The sequence below is a fragment of the Nanorana parkeri genome, unplaced genomic scaffold, assembly GCF_000935625.1.
Source record: "Nanorana parkeri isolate BGI_ZX_2015 unplaced genomic scaffold, ASM93562v1 scaffold912, whole genome shotgun sequence".
NCBI lineage: Eukaryota > Metazoa > Chordata > Amphibia > Anura > Dicroglossidae > Nanorana > Nanorana parkeri.
Genome location: NW_017307180.1, coordinates 403,826 through 423,084, shown reverse-complemented (window position 1 = coordinate 423,084; position 19,259 = coordinate 403,826). Strand labels below are relative to the sequence as shown.

The 19,259-nt window shown below is 39.2% G+C and overlaps 1 protein-coding gene across 1 annotated transcript in view; it reads right to left on the bottom strand.

The window, feature by feature from the left end:
- Nucleotides 1-19,259, bottom strand: part of KLF12 (Kruppel like factor 12) — a 168,060-nt gene that overhangs the window by 49,509 nt on the left and 99,292 nt on the right. The window contains exon 2 of the mRNA XM_018566065.1: nucleotides 6,872-6,959. Within this exon, the coding sequence (XP_018421567.1) occupies nucleotides 6,872-6,959 (88 nt within the window). The remainder of the gene's footprint in view (nucleotides 1-6,871; nucleotides 6,960-19,259) is intronic.

Here is a 19,259-nt window from a genome sequence, read left to right as displayed (position 1 = left end):
GCATTTTGTTCTGAACAAAGAAAGGGATAAAAATCCGTACTATGTATATCATTTACCTAAAGGGAATTTAAACTGCATTTACAGTTCAGGTAATATTTGATGAGACTTTAACATGTTTACATGCCTGGTGTTTCATTTGTTTGTTGGTACTATCTAGATTAATTATATAGATTAGGCACTAGAGGGCTATTTCACTGCCATCATTTCTCATGTCATCCTTCTCATCTACCTCCTTGAGTATTGTTGAGATAAGATAAGAACCACATAGCCTGAATTGTGCTCAGAGTTATTTCCACTTTTGCAACCATATTAGGACAACACCTACGTTACATTTGTTACATGTTCCCATTCAGATAGCATAACTTAAAAAAACATTATTTAAAAATTGCAGCTTACCTTTTTCGATGATGTTTCTGCAAGCTCCAGGACTGAAAATCCCTGATTAGTTCTCACTCTTTGAAGTGGTTGGGGGTAGTTTCGTTTTAAATAATTAACCCTGTCTACAGTATACTGTGCTGGTAGATTTCATTGTCCCTTGCAAAAAAGATGAGCAAATCAGAAGATATTGTATGTCAATTAACTTTAAGAAAAACTGTCCATCAGTCAGCCCCTTATCAGCTCACAGGCATCTATTCTAAGCACTAGAAGCTGACTGTAGAATCCTATGTATAATCCTGATGCAAAGAAACTGTTAAAAAGGTCAAATTATTTGGTATGCTGTGTAAATTGGAACACATAACAAACATACAGAGGGGGTTTCTAACAAAGAAACAGTGGAAATACCCTTTAAGCTAGCGATACACCTCGGGGGCTGAACAAGAAAACAAGACAAATTACTTGATTTCTCCCATCCACACTAAACAGCGTGCATAAAGGAATTTCCCCTGCTGGCTATCAGAATACCCAAACAATGACTGCAGCTGATTGGGTGTAGTTGCTATTCAGCTGACAATTTTCTGTCCAAATTTTCTGATTTTCTGATCAAAGTTTTTTCAAGCTGGGTGGTGCTGTCAGGATCACCCATGGATTGAATTTCAACCAATTCAGCAGGAAACTGGCAAAAAACGATCAGTCTATGCCCATCTTTAGAAGTGGCTTGAGAACAGACATACAGGAGATGTAAAGCACACCCACTGTATAACACTGTGAAGCAGGAAGCAGAATCTGCATTAGTAAAAAGCAAATATGGCTGCTTCCATTGTACAAATTATACACTGAATAAAAATAGTCGTGTTAAGCTGATCAATTTAATTTGCTTATCTAAAAAAATCACAGGACTGTTGTGCTGCAAATAGAAGCAATGTTCTTGATCATGTTGTATACAGATTTGTTCGTATTTGTGTAGTGTCTGCTAAAATACTCCTAGTGTGCCATTTCTCATGGGGGGATAAATTGGACAGACCCAGATGTCCAGGATTCAAGCATACCAGATGAGGCTCAGGGCCATTATATGAGGTTTGCAACCTTTAAAGCAAAGAAGCTGACAGCAGTTGATGGAGGATATTTCCAAAGGGTCACACAGGGACTGTCCGTGCAAAATAAAAATTGACTGAATCATAAACCACTCCAAATCATGTGCATGTTAGACCATCAAGTGCAAATTGGACTACACATTTTTCACCATTGACACCCAACCAGAAATAGAGTGAAAATAGCACTTTGCAAATCTTAAATAATTTTCCTCAAATTAGCCCTTGCAGTGAGGCTACCTCGCACTGCAAGTCGAGTGCTTGTTTTAGTCTAAGGGTAAAAATAAAGAAGATATACTGACCCGATCCTCGGTCCTGAGGCAGTCAGCGCTCACCTCTCTCCCATTCCGCTCCGGCTGTGGTGTGACCCTCAGTGTCCTCACGCCTAATAGACCTGCATTAAACATGATGACATCATGGGTCCTTAGACCATGGGAGCCAGGTGGAGAAGAGGCTACAGGGAATGGTCTAGCAGCCAAGTGGGACAGAGGATAAGGTGAGTATATGTTGTTTATTTTTCTCTCTAGACCAAAACAAGCATTTAACCCTGGCAGTGAAAGGTAGGTAGCCTCAATGCAAGGGTTAATTTGAAAAAAATCCCAGAGTTTTTCTTTAAATTTCACACACTTTCTGTTTTGGTTTTTGGAACACATGCAATACACAATACTGATGTTTGAGAACAGCATTGACCCCATAATATGTAATATGCACCACTGGAAAGCAGAGAGAAGGCAATAGATAAAAAAACAAAAATAAGCTGTCTCCACTCTATTTCTAACCCATGCTACAAAGTATAGAGATGAAATTTGACTGGTTGCCATGGGGACCTCCTGTAGTTATCTTTATTAAATTCTTCACTAAATTTACAGGTTTACTCACTAAGCTGCCGGAGGCAGCCGAGTGAATAACCAAGCCGTAGTGAAGTGCTCTGCATGTTCGGCTGAGCTGAAGTGCAGAAGGACTTCGACTCAGCCGATCCAGCATCTGGATCGGCTGAGGCGAAGCTCCGGCAGCTCACTTGCTTTCATTCGCCCCTATTCATTTAGGGGCCGAACTGCAGAGAGTGAATAGCCAAATGCCGCTGAGCTGCATTCTGCTCGGCTATTCTGCTCAGAATAGAAGCAGAATAGGAAATCAATGAAAAAAGTAAAAACAAAGTTGATTTTTAAACATGTAAATAAATGTTAAATCTAAAAAAATAAAGACTTTAAAAAAACAATTGGGCGGAGCTAGCAGTGACATCAAGTTCCGCCCAACTGTTTCCTATTGGCCGGAACCTACTAGAATTTTGTAGCAGGTCCCGGCAAATGAATAACAACTGGGCGGAGCCGTCCTTTGGCCGGCAGTTCGCCCACTTCGGCTGTCACTTCGGGCCAAAGCATATGCCTTCGGCTCGGTTGAGCCGCTCGGCTGCCATCAGGAGCTGTACGGGCTATAGTGAATAGCCTGTACAGCAGCCTGGCCCCCGCAAGCGAAGCAAGCCAAAGGATCAGCCGAGGGATCAGCCGAAGCTAAAGTTCGGTTGTTTGTCTAAAATTAATAATAAAACTAATTGTGGGGAAAAAAGCAGATCTAAACCCTAACTGAATAAATGAATTGAGAGACAGGGTCAGTGCGTTGTCAATATATAACAGGAAGCTCCTGAACCAAAACCTTCATGGCAGGGTCACCACTCCAAGCTCGCTCCTGTGATGAACTGCAATCTCACGTTTAGTTTACCTATTTGTATTGAGATTGTAGTTCGTCACAGGAGCGAGCTTGGAGCTGATTCTGCCCGGGGTGGGCCAAGCAGAGACATAATAGGCTGCACGAAAATCCCAGTTTGTTTTTATTTACTTGTTGCAAAGGAGTGCAATGTTTTTATGAAGTAAAACAGCACTTACCTCTAAAAAACAAATAACTATTTTGGTAAAGTATTGAATCTGATGTGTATCTTTGAAAATATCTCCCTTGGCTTCCTGTAGTTTCCACGATGTACTACAAAAATCATTCTCATTTCCTTTTAAGTTCTACATTTATCCTTACCTTGAAACCTCTTGGCTGAGCTTTTATTGTAGCAGAGTATTTCTGTCTTAAACAATTCTTTGCTTCTGAATGTTTCCCACTGAAAATTCAGCAGATGAGATCTATCTCTATAGTCAAAGCCAAGCTAACCGACAGCTCAAAGGGACCTAATATACTTCATATTTCTATCAAAAAAGTTATTTTTACCGGTCAATTACAGTTATAGATAGAAACATATTTACTCATTAAAGTAGATGTAACCGGAATGACCAGAAGCTAATATAAGCTTTAACATATTAATGTAACTTGAAAAGTCCTCTTTAATCATTTTCAATCTGCAACTTTCATTAAAACAATACCTGATGATCCTGCCGTAAATGTCCTTGTTTATGCACTTCAGGGTATTAAGTGGAAATGTTCTGTCCCTGTCTCACCCCTGTCTCACCCCTGTGTTCTAAAGTACAGTACACACCGGGTTAAAACTCCCCCCAAACAGCCCAAACAGTGAGCAGGATGTTTCAGTTCTGGAGTTTGCAGAAACATCATCAAAAAGGTAAACTGCAATTTGTATTTTTTTTTAAGTTATCCAATGTGAATGGGAACATGTAACAAATATAAAGTAGGTGATATCCCACTTTAATGTCATATGGTGAGCATTAACATTCACTTTTGTTGTTGTTTTATTCTGTGTTTCTGGATTAGTAGAACATCAAGAAGCATTAGCAAAACCTCATCTTTAATATGAGATTCCATTTTGGGGACCGTTTTACAAAAAGCAAGTTGTGGAAATTGAGAGAGTGCAGAAAAGGGAGTTTAAATTAATAAGGGGCATGAAGGACAAATTAACTGAGATAGATGTATTTACCCTTGAAACGAGGCAAATTAATGCGTATATGATCACCTTGTATACATATACAGAAGTTGTTTATCATAAGACCACAGCAAAACATGGGGCAATATTTGCCCTTGGAGGAGACGTTTAGCTTCCACATACAGAAACAGTAGTTTACTTGAAAAGCTGGGAAAATGGTGTCATCACCAGGGACTGATTTTAGCTGACTGATTCAGTAGAATCAAAAATAAAATGTTGATCCAGTGAATAGCTGGATTATATTTGGAAATCAGAAAGGCTTTTTTCCTTTGTTGTAGCAAAAAAAATGTCTTTCTTTCCTGGATCAACTGTGTGTAAGAGATTTTTTTTAGCTGTGATTGCAAATCCTATTTTGCAGCCAATTATTATTTCATGTTTTTATTATGCTTGTCACTGTCATATGTTTTAAAACTGAATCACATATGGCATACCATAAGCATAAGATATATTTGTCTTTACTATCATTTTATCAGGGACACTCTTGTACACATAAACACCAATCATACTTATGTTACCTTCTGGTTTAATTTTTTTTAAGTTGTTTTGTTTCTTACATATTCTCCGCATTCTACAGCTATTGAAGGCTTACATCCTCTTGTTGCATAAATTGTGTAGATAAAACACTTAATTGGAAAAAATAGGAAGTCGTACAGAACTATCGCTATAGTTGTTATTATTTTTAGATATCACAATTTCAAGAATTCTAGAAAAAACACAGCTAAACATCCCACGAGAGTGCATATGATAATACCTTTGTGGTTGCTTTAAAAAAATTAGCTCTAGAGTAAAACAAAGTTATAATGTTTTCCATATGCTTACACTAAAACAAGGAAATGTCTCATTATCTCAAATGCCTAGGGAAACCAAAGGCTAAAATACTACTTTATATTACCAAAGCCGAAAAACTAGAATAAGCAATCCCAGCACTTTCAGGCAAAATGCAATAAAAATAAACAAAGTGTTAAAGCTGCCTTAACAGACTGTTAACACCTTACGAACTGCCAGTATACAGATGCAGGTTGGGTTTTGCATTCCATTTTGCAATAAGCAAGGTATTTAAATGCCTGGTTTGGGTGGTTTGGAAGGCCAACTGCTTAATATACATATAACATACAAACACACTGCTCAATTAAACCCCCGTCTCCTTCCTCAGTGCCCTAAGCCCCAATACTGCACTAGGCCACCACTATTATCCACTTGGTATTCATGCTTTGCAACCACTAATAACAAAGAAGTGACAGGACACCACAGCCATACTGTACCACTGTTAAAAGAGAACTAAGGCCAAACCTTTTTGTCTTTAGTTTTTCATTGGGTCACGGGATTACATTAACTATTTTTGTGACCCAAAACTCAGCAAATAACGGGCTACTGCCCACTATATGCTGAAAGCTTAGAGCCACTTTACAGCAAGGAAAGATCCTGACAAAATTGTCGGATCCCCCCCCCCACTACCTGATTGCTACTCCAGAGCCAGCTGTGCCCACCCCCTTCCCCATCGGTCCCTGCAATGAGTGCTGGAAGAATGGAGCGGGGAGGGGGAATTCCTGCAGAGTGTGGTGACTGACAGTCACCGCTCTCTGCAGGGAGAAGAACGCCAACTTAGTGATCAGTGGTTTGTGATCCCACAGTTCTTTATCTATAGAGTCGGCATGTGACAGCTGCAGTGTCCCACATCGGCTCTTACTATGGGGATGAGCGCATTTCACTCTCCCCATAGTCTCCTTTAATGTGTTGTATACTATGCTGAAAAGAACAAAAAAGCAACCAAACGCAAACAACGTTTGCCGGTGTTTCCTCCCTTGTTCATATGATATTGTACTTCCTTCAAGCCGGCAATAGATGTTAGAGAACCTTCTCCACCTTCAATAATAATATATTTTGTTAATATGACACTAAACTTAGGAGTTACATCTTAAAAATGCATTGAAGTACCCTATTAACAAAAATGTATCCTATTTGTGTATTACTCAGATCATCTCTGAATTCATGCTGACGCTGTCCTTCCTTTTGTAGGGTGGCTACTTTTGTTCCCCATGGTCCCTGTGTGTGTTATAAAGTAGCCACTGCTCCAAGCTCCCGTGATGGACTACAATCTCAATACCAAACTAAATGTGAAATTAGTCTATCACAGGAGGGAGCTTGGTGTGGTGTCTGCTTTACAACACACACAGAGACTATGGGAAACAAAGTAGCCACCTTCCAAAAGGAAGTTCAGTGTCAGCACAAATCCAGAGGTGATTTGAGGATCTACAGCTGAGTAATACACAAATAGGATATATTTTTGTTACTAGTTAAGGTACTTGAATGCATTTTAGGATTTAACTCCTGAGTTTAATGTCAATTTAATTAAATGATCTGTGCAATCTGGAACGCTTGGGTTTAGTTTTCTAGTTTTCTTATACATCACCCTTGTATATACAAAGCTTGCAAGGATTGGCAGGGAAAGGGTGATCTACAATATGACCATGTTAACGCACTCTGATATGTATACTGCGAGTCAAAGCAAACCAAAATGTCTGCTTACCACTTGCTCAGATTCCAGTAACTCTGTCTTGACTCTGGCTGCCGGCATCCCGTCCAGCATTAACATTCTGCTTTCAGAGACTTCTGTTCTATAGGAGAAGAAAAAATAAATTTTAGTAAATTACAGAAATAAAGCAAGCTGAGAAAACTTGCACTTCGTAACAAAAGTGAGCTGAAATATTTTTTTCAAAATACATTTATACACTAAACAGAAAGAAATATGCTTTACATGTTCAGCAAGTGCAAGTCAATTAGCATACAAACTTGGCTGCATCTACCATAAGGTAGTTTTGGCATGGGAGAAGTACAATAACGTAACATTTACTGAAGATTTCACTTTTACTTATTTTTAGGGCTGGTAAAAAAAAATTTTTAAATCAATTAATCGATTCATTTCGATTAATTATAACGCACATACAGATCCAACTACATTGGCCTATACACATACAGCACAGCAATGAAGTAATAAAATGAACTAAAAATGAACTGGGGCAACTGAGAATAATAACGTGCTGGATTAGTGTGATCCTAGTTCATTTTATTACTTCGTTGCTGTGCTGTATGTGTATAGGCCAATGCCTTGGCTGGCGCTCGTTCATATTAATACTTCATTACTGATGTCTTCTGACTTGACTTTGGGTTGTTACAGGAACACAAGTAAATCGAGGCATCTAAGATTTACTCATTTGCAGAAAGTTTCTTGGGCAAACTCACCGGCCCAAGTGGCTCTGTCGGCTAACGAAGGGGGAGGAGTCTGGTGACGTCACGGACATCAACGTCACCGGACTCCTCCCCCTTCCCTTAGTTAGCCGATGGAGCCACTTGGGGATTGGGGAATTTTAAACGATCAAAAAAATTAACGATTAATCGAGGAATTTCCCCAGCCCTACTTATTTTATTCCTCTAATTCTGACTGTCATTGGGATTGTGGGTAAATTCAAAAGCAGAATATACATGAAAACTCTTAATAGCCCTCTTTTCTTCATGCTCCTAGCTGCTGGTACTATCAAGTGAAAGATCTAAATACAAAGTAGTGGTAGAATATTGATGGAAAAAACACTGCAAAAGGAGCTCCTACGTTAGATAAAATACTACAAAATACAGAATTCCAACAAACCAGCTGTAAATGTAATGTATTTATACATACACACTCATCCACAAGGTGTACACACCTTCTCTTTTATTAAATAAAAGTAATCTTAGCCAGTTCATGCAGACTTCATATAAACATCTAGGTCAAAGTGTAATGGCCCATTCACACCTGGTGCAATAACGTGCAGTATTTGTTTTAAATTTGGCAGGCAACGCACTGAAAAACAGATGTGCACTATTTTTTTTTTTTTACAGATCACAATGCACAGATGGCACGTTATGCTGCGCTGCCTAAGTGTGTTGGGGTGCCATGCCTGCTACAATGTGCGTTGTGGTAACACTCAGTAAAAAGGTGTTTTACCCTGTGTTACTGCTACTCACTAGTATGAATGGGCCCTAAATGTAGAAAAATTTCAATTTTGTGCAATGTCAACCATCAGCCAGACTGTCGTAATTATGCATACATTTGCATACAGTATATAAATTAAGGAGCAGTGGAAGCTGGAGCCAAAAATGTTAAGGTAGTTAGACCAGCTGCAGTTCAAAAAAAATATTTATATCTGCCTTATTTTGTGTTTTTTTTTTTTTCTGCATGGAGTTCAGCTTTAAGTTAATAAACTAATCTTATAAGACTCCAGGAAAAAAAAATATTAACCCTTGCAGTGGGGCTACCCCCAAGGGTAAACTGCTGGTTTTTGTCTAGCTTTAAAAAAAAAAAAAGTTATGCTCACCCAATGCTTGCTTTTAGACCGCTCCCTGGAGCGTCTCTCCCTCTCCTCTGCAACGGTCTAAGGTCCAGTAAATCATCATGTCAATACACGGTGTATAGATATGAGGATGCTGAGGAAGATTCCAAAGCTGCAGCAGAGAAAGAGACAGGCTGGAGGAAATGCTGTGACAGCTGGCCAGCTTGGAGCTTTGGATGAATATAACTTAGTTATTTTAGCACCTAACAAAAAAAGGAGCACTTAACCCTTGCAGCGCAGAGGTATCCCCACTGCAAGGGTTAAGACAAAGTTTTCCAGAGTTCTTCTTTAAACTTCAAAATAAGCTTTACCAGGTGCCAATTGGCTCCAGTTACAGTTTATTGGTGCAAGGTGCTCTGAGAAACAAAGGAACTCTTGTGCATGTGTAGTGATGATATGGGGCATGATTCTCAGTAGCTTGCTACAGCTCTATAGTGCATTGCTGGATGTGTTGGGATGTGCGTCCGTGCCAACATGCTTCAGTCCCCTAGGTTATGCCAGCGAACTGTGGCAGAAAAGGTCATTGCTATCACTTAGTGCCTGTAGGTGTTAGTTTGGCAGCTTAGCTATAACAGCATGTATGCTTTCAGGTATATTTTTTAAAAAGTCAATTTTAACTACCTGGCTTCTGCTTTCACCCTCTGAGGAAATCGTGCTACTATTATTCATCATCTTGAATATTTAGGTTACTCTGTAGTTGTAGTTAATAGAAGTTTGCATGATATTTGTTGCAACAGTTGAGTACAAGCCCTTTAGAAAATTCATATGAATAAGCCATAAAACAGACATGACATATCCATACAACAGTGACAAGAGACATCCATAAAATAGTGACATACCATAGCAAATGCATATTATTTCTTCTGGAATCAGATCGTGTCTTAGCAGGAAGTTAATATCCTTCACGATGTGACAATGCCGCAATGTGAAGTTTGGCTGAAAATCAGGTATTTGACCTGCGTCAGACACTATCTCACCTAATAATCTGGCACCGTGTCCTGTAATCTGCGTCTTCAATTAACAATTATATGGGACACTTCATTATTAGCTGAATCTCATCAAGCTAATCTGTTTTCAGGGATTTTTATTCTACTTTAAATATTACATCTTGCATACCTTTCCCAGCTGTCTACAGGTCCTTAAATTACATTTATCCTTTTTTTAAGTACTGAAGGAAACATAGTATACAGTATTTCAGTCTAAGCTGGAAAGTACCAAAAATCAATCTCCTCTGCTGAGGAATTTGCTAAATTGTCCCGACCACGTGCAACTTTCCTGCCAGTGATAAATTGATTACCTGCTTGGCATTTTCTCAATTTAGGGTCAATTGACTAAAAGGAATGAGCTGTTTTAACCACATTGGTTACTTAACGTCATGAAAATGTTCAATTCACAAACACAAAAACCACAGATATGAAATTAGTGTTTTAATCTATAAAATGGATATTTAACTGTTGAAGACCTTTATTTCTCACGAGCTGGTATTAAATCTCAACTTCCCAACCTCCTAGGTATCCCCCAGTAAAGGCTAGTTTTATCATTAAGGGACTCTGTTAATAAAATTAAAAAAATAACATCCTGCAACAAAAAATAGTGTATTAAAGAAGTTCTAAAGTCCCAGCATATAATAATATCCTCTTATAACATCAGCATTGTAATAGAAATATATACTATAATTGTTTTTGATAATCAAAGCTTCCTTCAAAAAATCCTTTTTATGTAGTGAGTGCTGCCTTCTGTATGCCCATCACTTTTAACTCCCTGGGTTCCCAGTGTGCTTTGCATCTCTGCTGCTTGATGAGATGATGTCTTGATTTCTCAAGGCTACATAGTCCATCATGCATTGCTTCCAACAAGCAGTGATGATGTTACATTGCTCAGACGTTGAGTTGCAGTTCAGAATCCAGGCTCTTTTGAGTTGTGACAGAAGCAAGTGCATATTCAGAGGGCTGGGTGAAATTGTATCAGTGTATTGAGAAGGTATATCCTATGGCCATCTTCAATAAGTTTACAAACTTCTAGATCAATATGATTATAAGGAGTGGGAAAAGAACTTATGGAAATTAAATATAGAAATACATATTGATTTTTAGTTTTTAACCATAGATACCCTTTAATACATTAATGCAGGGCAAAGCTGGCAGCAGGGCCGCCAACATTTAGAACTGTGACTGATCTTGTATCCACCTCCACCCATCCTGTAGTGGGTGGGTGGAGCCTGCTGAGTGCCCCCCCAGCTCTGCTCTCCACCTGGTATGTGCAGCACAATGGTGATATCAATTATACTTTTACAAGGTGATAATTGGGTATATAAAGGCATTTGGTGCACACAAGGTAGATTTGTATCCTTTTCGGCTATTGCAGAGTATGTAAATAAAAGGTTTTTGTCCCCAAAGTATTCTTTGTCTTTCATACATTATTGTTGGATTTCTATACTGGCAAACTCACTGGCCCAAGTGGCTCTGTCGGCTAACGAAGGGGGAGGAGTCTGGTGACGTCACGGACATCAACGTCACCGGACTCCTCCCCCTTCCCTTAGTTAGCCGATGGAGCCACTTGGGGATTGGGGAATTTTAAACGATCAAAAAAATTAACGATTAATCGAGGAATTTCCCCAGCCCTACTTATTTTATTCCTCTAATTCTGACTGTCATTGGGATTGTGGGTAAATTCAAAAGCAGAATATACATGAAAACTCTTAATAGCCCTCTTTTCTTCATGCTCCTAGCTGCTGGTACTATCAAGTGAAAGATCTAAATACAAAGTAGTGGTAGAATATTGATGGAAAAAACACTGCAAAAGGAGCTCCTACGTTAGATAAAATACTACAAAATACAGAATTCCAACAAACCAGCTGTAAATGTAATGTATTTATACATACACACTCATCCACAAGGTGTACACACCTTCTCTTTTATTAAATAAAAGTAATCTTAGCCAGTTCATGCAGACTTCATATAAACATCTAGGTCAAAGTGTAATGGCCCATTCACACCTGGTGCAATAACGTGCAGTATTTGTTTTAAATTTGGCAGGCAACGCACTGAAAAACAGATGTGCACTATTTTTTTTTTTTTACAGATCACAATGCACAGATGGCACGTTATGCTGCGCTGCCTAAGTGTGTTGGGGTGCCATGCCTGCTACAATGTGCGTTGTGGTAACACTCAGTAAAAAGGTGTTTTACCCTGTGTTACTGCTACTCACTAGTATGAATGGGCCCTAAATGTAGAAAAATTTCAATTTTGTGCAATGTCAACCATCAGCCAGACTGTCGTAATTATGCATACATTTGCATACAGTATATAAATTAAGGAGCAGTGGAAGCTGGAGCCAAAAATGTTAAGGTAGTTAGACCAGCTGCAGTTCAAAAAAAATATTTATATCTGCCTTATTTTGTGTTTTTTTTTTTTTCTGCATGGAGTTCAGCTTTAAGTTAATAAACTAATCTTATAAGACTCCAGGAAAAAAAAATATTAACCCTTGCAGTGGGGCTACCCCCAAGGGTAAACTGCTGGTTTTTGTCTAGCTTTAAAAAAAAAAAAAGTTATGCTCACCCAATGCTTGCTTTTAGACCGCTCCCTGGAGCGTCTCTCCCTCTCCTCTGCAACGGTCTAAGGTCCAGTAAATCATCATGTCAATACACGGTGTATAGATATGAGGATGCTGAGGAAGATTCCAAAGCTGCAGCAGAGAAAGAGACAGGCTGGAGGAAATGCTGTGACAGCTGGCCAGCTTGGAGCTTTGGATGAATATAACTTAGTTATTTTAGCACCTAACAAAAAAAGGAGCACTTAACCCTTGCAGCGCAGAGGTATCCCCACTGCAAGGGTTAAGACAAAGTTTTCCAGAGTTCTTCTTTAAACTTCAAAATAAGCTTTACCAGGTGCCAATTGGCTCCAGTTACAGTTTATTGGTGCAAGGTGCTCTGAGAAACAAAGGAACTCTTGTGCATGTGTAGTGATGATATGGGGCATGATTCTCAGTAGCTTGCTACAGCTCTATAGTGCATTGCTGGATGTGTTGGGATGTGCGTCCGTGCCAACATGCTTCAGTCCCCTAGGTTATGCCAGCGAACTGTGGCAGAAAAGGTCATTGCTATCACTTAGTGCCTGTAGGTGTTAGTTTGGCAGCTTAGCTATAACAGCATGTATGCTTTCAGGTATATTTTTTAAAAAGTCAATTTTAACTACCTGGCTTCTGCTTTCACCCTCTGAGGAAATCGTGCTACTATTATTCATCATCTTGAATATTTAGGTTACTCTGTAGTTGTAGTTAATAGAAGTTTGCATGATATTTGTTGCAACAGTTGAGTACAAGCCCTTTAGAAAATTCATATGAATAAGCCATAAAACAGACATGACATATCCATACAACAGTGACAAGAGACATCCATAAAATAGTGACATACCATAGCAAATGCATATTATTTCTTCTGGAATCAGATCGTGTCTTAGCAGGAAGTTAATATCCTTCACGATGTGACAATGCCGCAATGTGAAGTTTGGCTGAAAATCAGGTATTTGACCTGCGTCAGACACTATCTCACCTAATAATCTGGCACCGTGTCCTGTAATCTGCGTCTTCAATTAACAATTATATGGGACACTTCATTATTAGCTGAATCTCATCAAGCTAATCTGTTTTCAGGGATTTTTATTCTACTTTAAATATTACATCTTGCATACCTTTCCCAGCTGTCTACAGGTCCTTAAATTACATTTATCCTTTTTTTAAGTACTGAAGGAAACATAGTATACAGTATTTCAGTCTAAGCTGGAAAGTACCAAAAATCAATCTCCTCTGCTGAGGAATTTGCTAAATTGTCCCGACCACGTGCAACTTTCCTGCCAGTGATAAATTGATTACCTGCTTGGCATTTTCTCAATTTAGGGTCAATTGACTAAAAGGAATGAGCTGTTTTAACCACATTGGTTACTTAACGTCATGAAAATGTTCAATTCACAAACACAAAAACCACAGATATGAAATTAGTGTTTTAATCTATAAAATGGATATTTAACTGTTGAAGACCTTTATTTCTCACGAGCTGGTATTAAATCTCAACTTCCCAACCTCCTAGGTATCCCCCAGTAAAGGCTAGTTTTATCATTAAGGGACTCTGTTAATAAAATTAAAAAAATAACATCCTGCAACAAAAAATAGTGTATTAAAGAAGTTCTAAAGTCCCAGCATATAATAATATCCTCTTATAACATCAGCATTGTAATAGAAATATATACTATAATTGTTTTTGATAATCAAAGCTTCCTTCAAAAAATCCTTTTTATGTAGTGAGTGCTGCCTTCTGTATGCCCATCACTTTTAACTCCCTGGGTTCCCAGTGTGCTTTGCATCTCTGCTGCTTGATGAGATGATGTCTTGATTTCTCAAGGCTACATAGTCCATCATGCATTGCTTCCAACAAGCAGTGATGATGTTACATTGCTCAGACGTTGAGTTGCAGTTCAGAATCCAGGCTCTTTTGAGTTGTGACAGAAGCAAGTGCATATTCAGAGGGCTGGGTGAAATTGTATCAGTGTATTGAGAAGGTATATCCTATGGCCATCTTCAATAAGTTTACAAACTTCTAGATCAATATGATTATAAGGAGTGGGAAAAGAACTTATGGAAATTAAATATAGAAATACATATTGATTTTTAGTTTTTAACCATAGATACCCTTTAATACATTAATGCAGGGCAAAGCTGGCAGCAGGGCCGCCAACATTTAGAACTGTGACTGATCTTGTATCCACCTCCACCCATCCTGTAGTGGGTGGGTGGAGCCTGCTGAGTGCCCCCCCAGCTCTGCTCTCCACCTGGTATGTGCAGCACAATGGTGATATCAATTATACTTTTACAAGGTGATAATTGGGTATATAAAGGCATTTGGTGCACACAAGGTAGATTTGTATCCTTTTCGGCTATTGCAGAGTATGTAAATAAAAGGTTTTTGTCCCCAAAGTATTCTTTGTCTTTCATACATTATTGTTGGATTTCTATACTAATAGTTCAGCTTGAGAGGCTGCTCGTGTGTTGAACTGCATGTGTTGAACTCCTGGAAACCTTATTAGCAATATATCTGCACCAGAATTTCCTTCCCATTGCAGCAAACCATATTATTATAGAAGCCTTTTCAATTTAATTTGCTAAAGTAACAAGGAAGAGTCCAGAATCCCCAGGCATAGCTGTTTGTCCAACCTAAAACAAGTTTTCAAGCCGACAAACATTACCGCGTCTGTGATCATTGCCCATTTTTTATTTGTGATTTAGGAAGTGCACTGAAGTTTTACTGCAAGATCATGGGTATACCGTAATAAAACTTCCCCACGGCTGACTAGTTTGCAGACAAAGAAGGATGAGCAAGAGCTGTGGCGTGTCCCAGAGGACGACAAAGCTAGATAGCACACAGATTATCCTACCTTTGTGGAAAAAATTAAGGAAAAAAAGAAGACTCAAGGAACAATTCACCAAAGGCGGGTTTAATGAACTGTTAGAATATGATTAGAGGTTAATGTGGCATTTATTACTTTGTAGCCATTTAGTAAATGTGCAACTTAACTGTTTATTTCCCAGTTCCAAAAAAGACATAAAAATGAGCAAGTTTTCAGGAGCCACTTAATCAGTATGTTGCATTATTAAACATTACAATTTCCTTATTCAGTCTCTCTGGAATTGGTTAAGGCCGTTTGTCTGCTGTGGACAGGTAGGCCGTTATTTTTCTAGACTGAGCTAATTAATATGTACAATGATGGAGCTTAACAATTCATTATGAAGCAGTGGCCATTAGTGAAGCATGAGCCACTCAGTTTAGCACAATAAAAATGAACATGGTTTGAAGCGCAAGGGTTTTAAAAAAAACAGGATAGTTTATCCCAACTTAACTAGGTAGCGGATGCAAATAAAATTTGGAGGGCTCATGTAACTTCTTTTTGCTTATATGAACCATAATATGGCAACCTAGAGATAATTATTCAGTGAGGAAGACTATAGTGCATACATCTGAGCAGCGTGTTCTGGACCTGATGGCTTTGCCAGGGGGTGTCTCTAGACCAGGGGTGTCAAACTCAATTTAATGGTGGGCCGCAACAACATTATGGTTGCCCTCAAAGCTCCATCATTGTACATATTAATGTTTAGGAAGTGGACGAGCACCTACACACTGAACACATTCTAACAATTTGTTACTGCCAGAGGCGTACCGATACCATAGCAAACACATTTCTTTCACACAAGTCTTGTAGATTTGCTAATACTATGAGAAGCTCCTGTAATCAAGGCAATTTAGATATCAATATGCAAGTCAAGGTTTCCTGTTATCTCACAGGTCATCCTCAATACTGGTAATATTTGGTTTCTTCCTACAGCACATAAACTATTGCATATACAGTAAATGCAATCACGTCATGAACTGACAAAAAAAATACTCATAAAATGGTACCATTATACGCAAACGTATACTGTGTTGTTTCCCCGAAAATAAGACACTGTCTTATATTTTGTTTGCCCAAAAAACACACACTAGGTCTTATTTTCAGGGGATGTCTTATTTTTTAGGTGCAGGGGCACAGTGCTGCATCTGCGGATTAGTGTAAAAGCAGCCCAATACGGTAATCACTTCAGAATGTCAGAATGTCCACTGTCTTTTATTTACTGACATTAATGGTATGGTAAGAATGAGAATAATACTGTTGCTCTTGTTTTTTTCCTGCTGGTCAGTATCGGTAAAGCAGATTCCGTTCTTTCACAGGCGGAGTGCATCTGGTATAACTCCACCTGTGACACTAACCGGCGCTATAGACGAAGTAGCGTCTAATGCGGCTCTGCTCCCTCTGCCGCTGCAGCCTTGCTTTCTTTGCCATCAGGGACAGCGGTACCAGCGGTGCAGCAGTGGGGACATCAGACAGTGGACAGCGCGGTATAGTACATGCTACCGCCAAACTAGGTCTTATTTTCGGGGTAGGTCTTATATTACAAGAATCTGGAAAAATAGTGCTAGGTCTTATTTTCGGGGAAACACAAGAGTAAATAATGGTGTGTAGTAATACAAGTACAGTAATACCTTGGTTTACAAGTAACTTGGTTTGAGAGTGTTTTGCAAGACAAGCAAACATTTCTGAAAAATTTTACCTTGATATACAAGCAATGTCTTGCAATAAGAGCAAAATTCTGTAGAAAAGCACCACCCGAATAAGGCTGTAGCAGTGCGAGCGATGAGTCTGTTTAAACGACAATGCAATGTCACATTGGATAGATTCCTTGTTAAGGTTTCACGAAATGAAAAAGATTCCATTGAGCCAAGAGATAGCAGTGATTTCGTTAGTGATAGTGAAAGTCGGCCTACACAATCATCCTCCTCTCTCCTGTCCCCTTCACACCAGCCACGAAGGTACCTGTAATTGGTTTATTTTTCTTTATATTTCGTACAGTATTATATTACATTACAGTATTGTAATCATTTTTATATGAATATTTTTGAGTTGTGGAACGAATCATCTGAATTTCCATTATTTCCTATGGGGAAATTCGCTTTGATATACAAGCGCTTTGGATTACAAGCATGCTGCCGGAACGAATTATGCTCTTAAACCAAGGTATCACTGTACTATTATAATGCATAAAAAGCAACCATCATAAGCTGATGTGTAATATCACATTTACTAAATTTAAAGCCCAAGAATGAAAGATAATACTGAATTGTGTTTGAATAGTTGGAAGAAACTGAACAATTTTCAACTGATTTGATTTACTAAGGTTATGCAGTCAATGACACTTGACACACAGGTTTTACAGTCAGTTAAAAAGTATTTACGCAGTCTGCCAATGGGGACTATTATGGGATGAGTTAGTCATCATGATTGCCCCATAAATTAGATGTTCAATGGAAAAGCCATGGACAGGTGTGTTTGTGTCAATACTTAAATGAAAGAATTCAATACTTGGCTACAAAACACTGTTATCAGCCTCAAAACAGACATCTATCTACTGGTATGCTATTATCTTGTGGCTTACCACACATTTCCCAAAGCGAATAAATTATGTAAACAATCTTTATTCAAATGTATCTCCATCAACTCCATTCATAGCTTATTATACAATTGGGAGATATCTATTGATGGGATGGGTGATGTCCTAAATGAGATTTTTTTTTTTTTTATTGGCCAAGTCTTGCACATAAATTAACCCTCAAGCATGAATAAAACAATGCTTAGACATACACCATTTGAAGAAATAAACTAGACATTTTAAACAAATGCTCATCTTCATTGTCCATGAACTCTTAGATCAAGCAATCAGAGCACCTTATAATATAAATTCCACCAAGTACAATGATTAAAGCCAGGGGTAGGCAAACTCTGGCCCTCCAGCTGTGGGGCAACTACAAATCCAATGTGGCATTGCAAGACTCTGACAGCCACAGACATGACCCCCCAGAGGCAGATGCATGGTGAGATTTGTAGTTTCACCACAGCTGGAGGGCTGGAGTTTGCCTACCCCTGGTTAAAGCTGTGTTTACTGTACTACTTAGAGAACTATCATCCTAGACTGTCCACTGCACCTTGGTATTCGCAGACATATAAATCTTTATTAGCCTGTGGTCCAAGAAATGTGAATTATTTTGCTGTTAAATGCTTATTGAAATTACTGTCTAGGCTCAAAGCACACCTAAAACACAATTCATCTTCATAAAATATTTGTTTTCATAAGAGAAGCTCACATACGCACAAGAGAATAATAGGCATTAAGGGTTTGGGATAGCTTAAGGTAGAATCATATATAAGCAAACCGTCAGCCTGGAACGTTTATGTGCCCATGTTAGCAAACATTAAAATAGCATAAGGCAGGACTCAAAATTTCAAGTCCTAAGCTACTAGCCAGGCCTTAAGAGTTACTCGCCACCAGTCGCGCCACCTGACCCCTACCGTGCCCCGCCCTTAACTCCGCCAGGTCAGTGGTGTGACACAGAGAACAGAGATCAGTAACAATGCAGAGTGCAGAGGCCAGTGGTGTGATGCAGAGTACAGAGACCAGCAGTGTAATGCAGAAAAAAGCAATGTATCCTCCATGTCCCAGGTGTCCTGCTTCTCCCGTGCTGTCCTTCCAGCCAGTAGCAGCTCTGCAGTCTTCCTCCCAGCCTATGGCAGCTGAGGTGGGCGGAGGAAGCTGCAGGATCCGGTGTTCTATCGAAAGCTCCAACTCATTGAGATCTCTAACTACCACTGGTGCTCAGAAACACTGGAGCTCTGTGCAGTGAGCTTTCGATAGAACACCGGAGTAAGGACAGCTACAGTGCGGCACTGATTCTACTCCTTCAACAGCAGCGATCGCCATGTCAGTTCTCTCTTCTCATCAGCCGCTGCCGCTATAGAGCGGTCGAGGAGCAGCGGTGTATTTAGGTTTAGGTCTAAATTTTCTCCACCTCTTCCTGTTCAAGACATTTTGCATAACCTGTCAAGTCACTGGATACAGCTTCTGACAGATTGCGCTATTAGGCATCATTCACACTGCTTAAAGTCGGCCCGTACAGATCCGTGGGACGTGCACGGA